The 12,114-nt window shown below is 38.7% G+C and overlaps 1 protein-coding gene across 2 annotated transcripts in view; it reads left to right on the forward strand.

The window, feature by feature from the left end:
* The window catches only part of KCTD16 (potassium channel tetramerization domain containing 16), a 337,796-nt gene that overhangs the window by 39,512 nt on the left and 286,170 nt on the right, over positions 1–12,114 (forward strand). The window contains exons 1-2 of one of the 2 annotated variants that reach the window (XM_011939761.1): positions 2,432–3,200; positions 3,545–4,702. In XM_011939761.1, coding sequence (XP_011795151.1) covers positions 3,871–4,702 — 832 coding nt within the window. In that variant the 5' untranslated portion in view covers positions 2,432–3,200; positions 3,545–3,870. Of the gene's footprint in view, positions 1–2,431; positions 3,201–3,544; positions 4,703–12,114 lie in introns of those variants that run through there. The other variant, XM_011939760.1, reaches the window with a different exon arrangement.

A 12,114-nucleotide genomic window follows, 5' to 3' on the forward strand; every position in this document is an offset into this window, starting at 1 on the left:
TTATGCACATGTACCCTAGAACTTAAAGTATAATAAAAAAAAAAATTTACTCTTACTTTTTATTATTTAATATTAATGAAAGCAGCCCATAAATAGATTAAAAAGGCACGCATCTTCGTTAGTCACCTGGGAAATAACAAACTTACGCTGTGGCACAATATCATTTGTCAACATCATTTGTCAGAATGTTACAATTAAAAAGACTAAAAATGCCAAGTGTGGGTGAGGGTGTGGGGCAACTGGAATTTTTGTACCTTGTTGGTGAGAAAATAAACTAGGATAACCACTTTGGAAAACTGTTTGGAAAATTGGTTTTGCCATAGAGCCAAACAGTTTTACCCCCTGATCAAACAATTCCACTGTTTTAAATATGTACCCATCAGAAATACATACATAACTAAGATCAAGAAACATGTAAAGAATTATTCAAAAAAAAAATAAAATAAAAATAAAAAGCATGTTTAGTAATCTTGAAATTTGTTGTTTCAAAAAAAATCTTGTTTCTTAAATTTGCTGCCTCTCTATTCCTGTTCAGGAATATCTAAGGTTAAAATGAGGACATGGGTTATCCTGAAGAGTCAGTGGTCTAAAGCTCATCCTGGTACTCTGGAATTGTGTGACCCCGAGGAAGTGCTCACCCTCTCTGTTCCTCAGTTCTGCATCTCTAAGATGAGATAGTTAATTTTTCATTCCTCAAGTCCTTTTTAGCTCTAAACGATTATGAGTTTTCTTACTCTGTTTCTTCACCTACTTCCATACTGCCCCTGCAGTGTTTTAATACCTGAGCTCCAAGGCTATTGTCATGACGTTTTGGCCTACTCTCTTAGAAATAAAAGAAAACAAAATATTTGCTTACTTTAACTACAACCAAAACCAGTACTTAATAGGTCTGAATTCAGATATATTTTGTCTTTGACCTGATATCAATGAAATATTTATTTTCTTGTCATGGTGAGCGGTGCATGCCAAGGAAACTTAGATCACTATAAAAACTTAAAAGAAAATCTAAATGTTTTGGCCCTGTTAAATTGCCAGATACAGAGCTGCACTGATAGCTTAGGGCACTAGATGGCGATATAAGTGCATCACATAACAAATATCTTCTTGATTGGTCCAGCATTAAAATCCTAATGATTGAGGCCAGAACAGGTTAATGCATTAGTTAAAGAAATGAAGTCAAATATAATCAGATGTAGGACTGTTGGCTAATGCTCTGAATATGTTCAGTAACCCAATGCTTATTGACAGAAAAGATTGTTAAAGTAGAACTAATTTATCCTACTGTTGGGTGTATCTTCAAGCTAATTTTTTGGGCAAGAGTAGCCAATAAGCACGTTTCTCATAAAATGTGTATAATTCCTAAGTTCACCTCCATTTTTGGCTTTCACTTTTTAAAAATAGCAATTGTTTGGGATGGCATGTGCCTCACATATATTATTCATTGACCAAGCACTATATTCTTATGAAGGATGTGAGCCCTAAGACACTGGTGTTTTAAAGGGGAAATGGCAGACTTACTGTAAGCTGTTGGCTGGGCCATTATTGACTGGCAGGCTCAACTGGAAGCACTTTGTTAGTGGATTAGGTTGCCCTGGAAATGCCTTCCTGAAACTCTAATGATGCACTTAAGGGAGCCCTCTGGAACAGGAGTAAAATGTCTTTTACCAGGAGTGCCTTCCACCAGAGTCCTCTTGGGATGACTTGGGAGGGGGCTGGGGGCGCATCCAAAGAGATGCTCAGTAAGGAAACAACCCCAGAAAAAGGTTGCAGTTATCAGTTTCTTACAGGTAAGCTAAGATAATGACTTATGGGTGGATGCAAACTGTGGGTTTTCTGTGGGTGCCAGTGTTTCATGTCTTCATTTCGAAAGAGCATCATTAATTTCAGAGAGTGTTTATTTATCTACCCATCTACGTATATATTAATAGTTATTTATTTATTTGCTAGGGGTTGTGGTGGCAGGCAGATGAAACAGAAAAGAAAAAAGAGAGAATTTGAGTGTATATGGTTTAAATCAAAGGATTAAAAAAACCCACTTTGTAGTTTGAACATTGCGGGTCATTTGGTGTGCGTGTCTGTGTTTTAAAACAAGCTTTAGAGAGAAATTTGCCCTTCAGCAGGAATTCCGTGAACGGGGAGGGGAGAAGGGGGAGGGGGGAAGATTTGTAGATTTTTCAAATGAAAAGTCAGTTGTGTTTATCTCACAACTTACCTCTTGGGTAGGGGGCAGGGATTTGCTGTGGGATGGTGATGGTGGTGGAGGTGAAAACAAGAAAGAAGGAAAAGGCCCTTGGAAACTCCAGACTCCAGGACAGGACAAGGAGGGAAGTGGCTGCGCAGCACTGCGTCTCCGCCCCAAGCCCCGCGTACCAGGCAATCGCGTGCCCACCGCCAGAGCGCGGCGTCCCCATGCAGTCCTGGCAACCTGTCACCGAGGAGGACGTGACTCGGAGCTGCCGCCGCTTTCTCTAAGCCGTATTCCTTTAAGATGATGTAATAGTCATTTCCCTGGATGGTTTCTTGCCTGCACTGCTGAAACAACAGCATCCGAACTGCACTGGGAACTGTGGAACCACCCAGCTCCGCCACCAGAGAAGCCGGAGCCCCGGGCCCCCCGCCGGCATCTCTGCGCTGCGTTGGCCTCTGGCTCCCACCGGCTCCCACCTGGCTGGGAACATGGGAGTCCGTTTGCCCTTGCCGGCAGGTGGGGTGGCTACCTGGGACCGCAACAGGGCACGTCTCTCCATCTTTCTGCTTCTGGGCTTTCTGAAAAGCTTCTAAGTCCTGGTACCTCTTGCAACTCTCTTCTAAGGATCCTTTCCAAAGATTTCTTTTTCCATTTTTCCCCCACCCCGGGGAAGCTTTGGTTGAATATTTTCTCTGCTTTACTTCTTCAACCCAACCTCCTCTCATCACGGTTTAACTTTTTTGTGACTTGTTTTAACTTGAGATACGGAGTGAATACATATGTACCTACATACTTATATAAACACAAATAGGCATTTATATAAATACATACATATAATAGTTATTTTCCAAGAGCACATCTCTCTGGCACTTTTCACTGATACCTCGGTCGTTTACCTGTTTGGAATTTGACAAGATCCAGACTCAGTTTGGCTGTGGATTCTGATTGCTTTACAAATGGTTATTATTATTATTATTTTTTCACAAGAACTGGGTCTCCAGCACTCACTAAGGTAAGCTCTAAGACTTATTGCTTTTCCTGTCCAGCTGAAAAAAACCCATTTAGAAGTTGAAAATTGCATGTTTCTTTTTAAGGTAGACTTACAAGTAAAATTGTTTTTCATACTAATTGCTGGAGACAGAGGCTTATAGATAAACATGTAGACACAAAATAGCATGAGAGAAACATGATTTAATTGAAGAATGACTGAGATCGGTAGTTCCAGAGCTGCTTATGTAAAATAATCTCTCTCTCCCTCCCTCTGTTTTTCCCTCCCTCCCTCTCTCTCTCTCCAGAGGACTCTCTTTTTCTGACTCATTCCGGGTTTGAGGAAATAATTTTTCTCTTTTCCTTCAGACGGACATCTGAGTAACTGGGGAATTGGCCTGCCTTGCCTGTGAGCTTGACGGAAGATTGGATATAGACGAGTTGATTATATTCTATGAAGTAACAGCTCACTACCATCCACCATCCAGGGTTTAAACTACTTTTTCAGCATCACTTCACCTGTGGACTCTTATACATTTTGCTTTCTTGGGGGAAAAAAACTGGGATAAGAGAAGGTCATTTTTTAATAAGTTAGCATCCTTTTCCCTTCCTTACAAGTTGATCCAAAGGATAAGGCTGTGACTCCATTGGATTGCACCTTGAAATCAAAATAGCAGCAGCAGAAGAAAGGGACAATGGCTCTGAGTGGAAACTGTAGTCGTTATTATCCTCGAGAGCAAGGGGCCGCAGTTCCAAACTCCTTCCCTGAGGTGGTAGAGCTGAATGTTGGGGGTCAAGTTTATTTTACTCGCCATTCCACATTGATAAGCATCCCTCATTCCCTCCTGTGGAAAATGTTTTCCCCAAAGAGAGACACGGCTAATGATCTAGCCAAGGACTCTAAGGGAAGGTTTTTCATTGACAGAGATGGATTCTTGTTCCGTTATATTCTGGACTATCTCAGGGACAGGCAGGTGGTCCTGCCTGATCACTTTCCAGAAAAAGGAAGACTGAAAAGGGAAGCTGAATACTTCCAGCTCCCAGACTTGGTCAAACTCCTGACCCCCGATGAAATCAAGCAAAGCCCAGATGAATTCTGCCACAGTGACTTTGAAGATGCCTCCCAAGGAAGCGACACAAGAATCTGTCCCCCTTCCTCCCTGCTCCCCACCGACCGCAAGTGGGGTTTCATTACTGTGGGTTACAGAGGATCCTGCACCTTGGGCAGAGAAGGACAGGCAGATGCCAAGTTTCGGAGAGTTCCCCGGATTTTGGTTTGTGGAAGGATTTCTTTGGCAAAAGAAGTCTTTGGAGAAACTTTGAATGAAAGCAGAGACCCTGATCGAGCCCCAGAAAGATACACCTCCAGATTTTATCTCAAATTCAAGCACCTGGAAAGGGCTTTTGATATGTTGTCAGAGTGTGGATTCCACATGGTGGCCTGTAACTCATCGGTGACAGCATCTTTCATCAACCAATATACAGATGACAAGATCTGGTCAAGCTACACTGAATATGTCTTCTACCGTAAGTACAAAGGGTTCTTTTAATTTTTTATGTGTGTCAGTTCTCTTCGCAAATGTATATGGTCTGTGTGTTCTCTCCATAACTAAGGAACATGGTTTGGAATTCTTTTAACTCTTGAGTTATAGTTAGAGAATTAGAGGTTATAATTCAGCTCTCATGTCTAACCTAAGGCAACTTTTATCCAATGAGGTCACAGAATATTCAGAGGCCTCCAAAATCGCAAGATGCAAATGATGATGGTATATGCAATGTGTAAAATGGAAACAAGCATGTATATCTCTTTTTTTTTTTTGCCAAATATTGAATTGTGAAAATGAGGTTGATGATTACATCTTGGCTGTTTGTCCATAGGAGCTTGGTATACTCAGTGGAAACATTACTGCTGTCTATTCATTTAGCTGGACTTTGAGGTCTATTAAGCTGTTTGCTGAAGACTTGCTTTCATCAGGGGCTTTGAAAACACAAATGGATGTTGCCATGAATAATGTGGTCTTGGCTAGATGGCAGTACAGACTGCTAAAAGGCCCCCTGCACCCCCCAAGTCTAAAATTTGCTTTTAAGGGTTTTACAAATCTGCTGTTTGATTCTGAAGCCTTTTGTACTGAGACCTGAGTTGCACTGCAGACTTAATTAAGCTGAACTTCATTTAAGATCTATCTAAAAGGAACTAGATCCTTGAGAATTGTCAATCACATGCAAACACCTTCAGACAGCTGAGGTGATAGAATTACTGACATAAAAGGAAACCAGAGAGGGAGGAAAAGAAACAATGATACTGAAGCCTTTTAAGTAAGGGGTTTTTAGAGGTCAGTTCATTTGCTTAAATGAAGATACCCTGCAGATTCCTCATTTTATGATATGGCATTATTCTAAACTATAAACTATGAGCCATTGATCTCTGAAAGGAAGAGTAAATCAGCCTGCACTCTTTGGTACTCGATTTTAACTGCCAGTTTTCAACAGGCCCAGGAGTTGGGTGAAGTAAATTCCACAAGAAATGTGTTTCCAGTGTTAACATTTGATTTCCTCTATTCTTACTCTAAAACAAATCCAGAATTCAGAATTAAAATATCTAAATTTCTTTAAACATAAAAGTAGGACTGACTTTCTTGGACTGGTTTTCTTCCTTAGTTATGTTTATTCATTTGGCAATGGTGCTGGAAACCTTGGTGAAGAGGCTAGTGGGAAGCCAAGTCGTTCTCTACTAAGCTATCACACATTTGGTTTTGAGAAGTGAAGACACATGTAATGCATAGCCAGAACAACCTGTGGAAAAAAAATGAAATCAGTAATCAGCTCAGGAGTGTACTGATGTGCAATAACAAACATCATTTGGTTCATTAATCCTATCTGTGGCCTCTACAATCTATATCTTCCTTTATGCTAGAGCTTAGTGGACAGGTATTGTTTTCTTCCTTTTGGTAAATTTCCCACTAGTGTAGAGACAAGATTCTGGCTTTTTAGCTTTGTATAAAGGAATATGACATTATCTATCATTCTGAAGAAGAAATATCTTCTCCAAACTTTTTGGAGAAGTACATCTTAGAGATAGTTCCTATGCAGCTTTGTAATATTTACCATGTTCTCCAATTTTGAATATTTGAAAACACAGCATCATAAGAAGCTTCAATTACATAGATGAAAACATACCAGTTGTACCCCCCAGAAAGACCACATTGGATTTATAGTCACTTGCTTACAGAAATGAGACCCACACACTGAAATTTATTTGTCTACCAGTGGCATTTCTGTGTTCATCAAAGGCTCATCTGTCCAACACAATTTCCCTTTAGATTGCTCTGGATAGGCTCCATTCTCCTGACTATGTCATTTCTTCTTTCTTTGTTGAATTGCTGAGAGATTGCTGAGGAGTAGTTTGTTCTCCATCTCTCCATGGACAGGCTAGCACGAATGTGCAGGAACTTCATACCAGCAGCATATATCTTGCAAATGATACGTTTCCCCTTTGTACCCAACATCCAGAGCTAAGTGTTAACTCTTCCTCTGTCTTAGGACCAATAAAACTGACAGCTGGCTTTCTAGGGTGCATAACAGCTTCCGTGCAGCTGCTTAGCCATAATTATTTAATTAGAAGCTGCCAACTGTGCCTATACAAGCATTAATTCATCAAGCTGTTGTGCTTGGGTTAATGGGCCGAAACCATGGGAGAAGCAGGTCCTAAAGCAGGGAGTTGGCTGCATGCAAAGATGCTTTTCACAAAGTAACTCAACTTCCTCCTGGGCTTAGGGGGAAATACATATATACACACACACACACACACACACACACACACACACATACACACACACGCACAAGCTCCTTACATCTAAGGAATTAACAGTTTAAGCAATCAGTCTTTTTTGATAACACAGGAATAATGCAGAGTCACTTTGCATGGATCAATATCTCAGTAAAAAATAAACAGCAAGAAATTAGTGCATTGCATGATGGTTCATAATCATGGGGAGAGACTTCTTGTTTCCCTGTTTGCCTACTTTTTCTTCTGAGTCTTCCAAGAAAAATTTGGTAGACTGAAATCTACCTATCAACCATGAATAAGTTAGATTCTTACCTCATTTACATTTTCATGTGGACCTAAAATTGATGGTCACTATCAGGTGGTTTTGAGTGTGTATTTTGTTAGTGTATAACTATGAACAATGAAAAAGTCAACAGGTGTTTGTATGTGCTTAAGAGGAAGGTAAGAAATGTGTTTGTCTACATCACTTACACACCAAAATACAGGTGAAATTCTATGGATTATGATTCACTTATCCGCAACTAAAAGAGTTAATATGAGTAATACAGGAACATAGAAAAGAAACGTCTACCCTAGGGATTGTCTTACAAAGTATTTTAGACATGTCCTTTGCTTTAATTTAAAACAATAAGAAGGTTTCTTTACTCCTTTCCCACCCAACTGTCTGAATAATTACTTTTCAAGCATTATGTGGAAGGTGAGGTCATAAATATCATAAAATGCCTTCTTGATTCACCTCTAAATAAAATGAGAACTGTGTAATTTGGAAAAGACAAGTCCTGATTTTGAACTAGATACTCAATGACAATTCACATCACTTAGGAACCAAATGACAGGTGCATGGAAATAAATGAACCTTTATTTCCAGAGCCATATTCTGATGCCTGAGAGAGTGGGAAGATTGTTCTTGGTTGGAGAGAATTATGCACATTTCCAAAAGCCTACTCATGAGTGAGTTACTTCAGCCAAATGCCTGAAAGCACTAAGATTTAAAGGCATTTGCTTCTAATAAAGCTGTGATAACATCACCACACATAGGGAGGTTAATTCATAGGACACTTATTCTGAAAACATACACTCTGAATTCTGTGAATTATAGAAGCAGACACATTGATTCATCATCTTTTCAACAAATTGCAGCTTGTAAGTGCATTTTAACCTCTCTTCTCTTTACTTATTTTCCTAAAATTTACAGTTGCTTCCACAGAAATCTCTAAATTGCCTTTTAGATGCAGTATATATCTTCAGGATTATTGATTAAGATAGGCTGTCGGAAAAAAGTAGATCAAGAAATTATCTTCCACTTATAATTCAGCTGTGTGACCTTGTATTGGGGAGAAATATATGCTTTGGCCACTGTGAATAATTTAGGTAAGACTGACTTTAACAAGCTTCAATAAGAGCATGTGCTTTCATAAGAAAACAGGTGGAAATGCATCTACCCTAAAATGATTCTAGCTTTTTTTTCTCCTGGCTATTTGAAAGATCTCAGTACAAGTTGAGCATCCCTAATTCAAAAATACCATATCCAAAAGGATTCAAAATCCAAAACTTCTTGAGAGCCAGCATGGTGCCACAAGTGGAAAATTCCACACGTAAGTACTCAACACAAACTTTGTTTCATGTCCCAATTATTAAAACTATTGTATACGATTACATTCAGGCTATGTGTATAATGTGCATATAAAACATAAGTGAATTGCATGTTCAGACTTGAGTCTTAGCCCCAAGATATGCCATTACATATGTGCAAATATCATAAAATCTGAAAAAATCCAAAATCTGAAACATGTCTGGTTCAGGCATTTTGAGTAAGGGATACTCAACCTGTAAGAATTTCAGTTTTTATTACTTATAGAGATATGGTATTGGCATATTCAAAGTGAAACATCAGGGATAGCAGAGTGGCCAAAATCATAAGGTATGTGAGGTTTGGTCCCTGCACTACTAACATCTCTCTCTGTGACTTCCTTCTGCTGTCTCACTTTAGCTGTTCCTCTTTCCTTCTGTTTGAGTCACTCCTGCTCTCCAGTTCCTTCTCCCATGCCATAATCAAAGCCCGTCTGGAAAAATTCTGCTCTGTCATTATACTTAGAATGCTTTCAAGGCATGATGTTACCTTCCCTAGGGGTATTTGTACATAAGAGCACTTTTAATAGTTGTGGATCAGGCATCCTTTTACCCTGAAGAAAGTAGTTTTTAAGATTTGAAACTTTTTAATTTCTGATGAAAAACAAACCACAGCTTAAGTATAAGACTTCTTTATGAAGTCAGCTTAGACCCATGCTCAGGCAGATATTGGATAATAAAGGGCAGAAGCAGCAGGCATAATTTTTCTTATTTCTTTAAGATGCTGTGCATTGAGAATTGGGCTTAAAAGAACAGTGATATAAGCATGTTAGTGAAGTATTTTATTATACTGTTTTCACTTCTATGCCAAGCAAGAGCTGTTACCTGAGCCCAGTCCCTTGTAGGAGAAGATTAAAATAGTTTCTTCCTGGGTCTGTGGCATCAGGGAAGGTATTTGGCAGCAAGAATTGTGTCAATGTATGGGTGAAAAGGGGAGATCTCGGAGGTTGCCCCCAAGTGTTCTGATACATTAAAGTATATATGATTGGAAAGAGAAGACCAAATGTTTCTAACAGCCTAATGAGGTTGTATCTAATCAAAGAAATTAAAAATGGAAGTAGCTGAGAATGTGCCACAAAGCTCCATCTGGAACACCTCCAAACACAAAACACAGAAAGGAGTAACTACGCATAGGATGAGTGCCAGTCCCATGCATAGAAAGAAGTCTTCCAGAAATGGATAGACAAATGCTCAGTTTCTGCATCATAACGCACTGTTGCTCTTTTTCTTTTGTCTCTGCGATGGCTTTTCTCAAGTATCGTATTTCTTGGCAAATCAGTTAATTTTTTTATTACAGAAATTTTCAAACGTATCCAAATGTAAAGATAATGGCATAATGAACTTTCATGTAACCATCACCCATCTCTAATAATTACACTTAGCACTGCAAGACCAATCTTGTTTCATCCATATTCCTACTTAATTTCCCTTCTGTTGACACTGAATTATTTTGAAGCAAATCCCAGACATCAATTAATTTCTTCATCCACAAATGCTATGGTATATATTTCTAAAATATAAATTATTTTAAAAGCAACCTAACATCATTATATGGTATTATACCATATACCATTATAACATACAAAATTAATAATTCTTTAATATTATCAAATATCTAGTCAGTGTTTAAAGTTTCCTGATTTCTTCACAATGTTCTTAAAAGTTGGTTTTAATCAAGATGCAAATGAAATCTACATATTACATTATATTTGTCTGCTAATTTTCTCTCATGATTTAAAAAATATTGCATATAACTTACATGCAACAAAGTGGTAAAATGTCCATCTTATGTCTCAATTCCTCCCTTTCTTTCTCTTCTTCTGTTTCTGTTTTCCCTTCCCTTTCCTTCCTTCCTTCCTTCCTTCCTTCCTTCCTTCCTTCCTTCCTTCCTTCCTTCCTTCCTTCCTTCCTTCCTTCTTTCTTTCTTTCTTTCTCCTCTTTTTTACAACTTATTTGTTTCATGAAATCAAGTTGTCATGTTGAATATCCTGCATTCTGGGTTTTGCTCATCCATCTCTCTGATCTCCGTGATATTAACACATCCTCCTCAATCCTTATGTTTTCGGTAAGCTCATTAGATCTAGACTCCAGATTTTAGAGGCTTAATCAGGTTCACTCAGTATTTCTGACAAGTTTTCACAGGTGATAGCAAGTCCATTTTACAATTTGCGTTGGAGGATTGAAATGCTGTATGTTATGGAGGCAAGATAAGGGCATGTTTTTATTGTTAGCTTTTACATATTTATCATCTGAATCAATAGCAATTGGGTGTATTCTCTCCATTGTTCAAGTTGATTCTGATGTTAAAGCAAGCATTTAAAGAGGTCCCTCATTTTCTCTCCAGTCATTCAACGTTCTAGTATTGCACTTCCACTGTCATTAGATTAGGCTATCATTCAGGTGCTGCAGTGAGCTTACCAAGATGTGCAGTGGACCCTATTGACTATGAGAATCATTTTGGGTAGAAAAGGTTGCCTTCTGGCTATTCTGATTTTACATTTGAGTATCTTTGTATTCTTTCAATTGTGCTGAAACTCCACTGAACTTACCATTTGTGTTTCCCAAGCCTCTTCTCTAAATGGCATTGTTAGTCACTCAGTTGCCCAAGGAGGAATAAAACATAGTTGACATTCCTGACTCTTTCTTCACCCCACTTTCTCCAATCTCCAACAAGTCCTGTTGGTTCTTCTCCTTCATCTCCCTCAGGTCCATCCTCTTCTTTCCATCTCCGCTGATGGAAAGGCCAAGAGCATTGCTTTATTGCTTTTCTATACTATTACAAATGAACTTAAATTGTTCTCCCCCTCCTGCATCCTGTATTTTCCCCTTTGGATCTATCCTCCTTGCTCCAAATATAATGAGATTTTTAAGGAGTGACTGACCATATCACTCCTTTGCTTAAAGCTGATGATTGTCTTACAACTGCTCTTGTATTCAAACACAAACTCTTTCACATGAACCACGTCCTTTTGTGAAATCACTTCTGCTTCCCTCCCCAGCCTCTACTGTTGCCATTTGGCCCTCTATGCATTTATAACCTTAGCCATAACAGATCTTTTTTAGTTCCTGGATGCTGTTGTATACTGTCATGTTCATTTTTTGTGCATGATGTTCCTTCTGCCTGGAACTCTGCCTCCATCTGCTTTGATTAGCTAAATGTTCAGTTTCCCAATCCAGAAGTTACTTCTTCTGGGAAGACTTTCCTAGTCCACCATACCTGGATTAGGTACCCCTTATCTTTGCCTCTTTAGATCCTATGTTTCTATATCACAGCACATATAATAATGTATTCTAATTGTTTATTTACCTGTCTTTCCAATTGTAAGCTTTGTGAAGACAGAAACTCTATCTGTCATGTTCATTATTATACCTGATTCAGTGCCTGGAACAAATGTAGGTATAGTACTTTATAAATATTTCTTTAGAATGCATTTTTTATTATTATTATACTTTAAGTTCTAGGGTACATGTGCATAACGTGCAGGTTTGTTACATATGTATACTTGTGCCATGTTGGTGTGCT

The sequence above is a fragment of the Colobus angolensis genome, unplaced genomic scaffold (genome assembly GCF_000951035.1).
Source record: "Colobus angolensis palliatus isolate OR3802 unplaced genomic scaffold, Cang.pa_1.0 Scaffold183, whole genome shotgun sequence".
NCBI lineage: Eukaryota > Metazoa > Chordata > Mammalia > Primates > Cercopithecidae > Colobus > Colobus angolensis.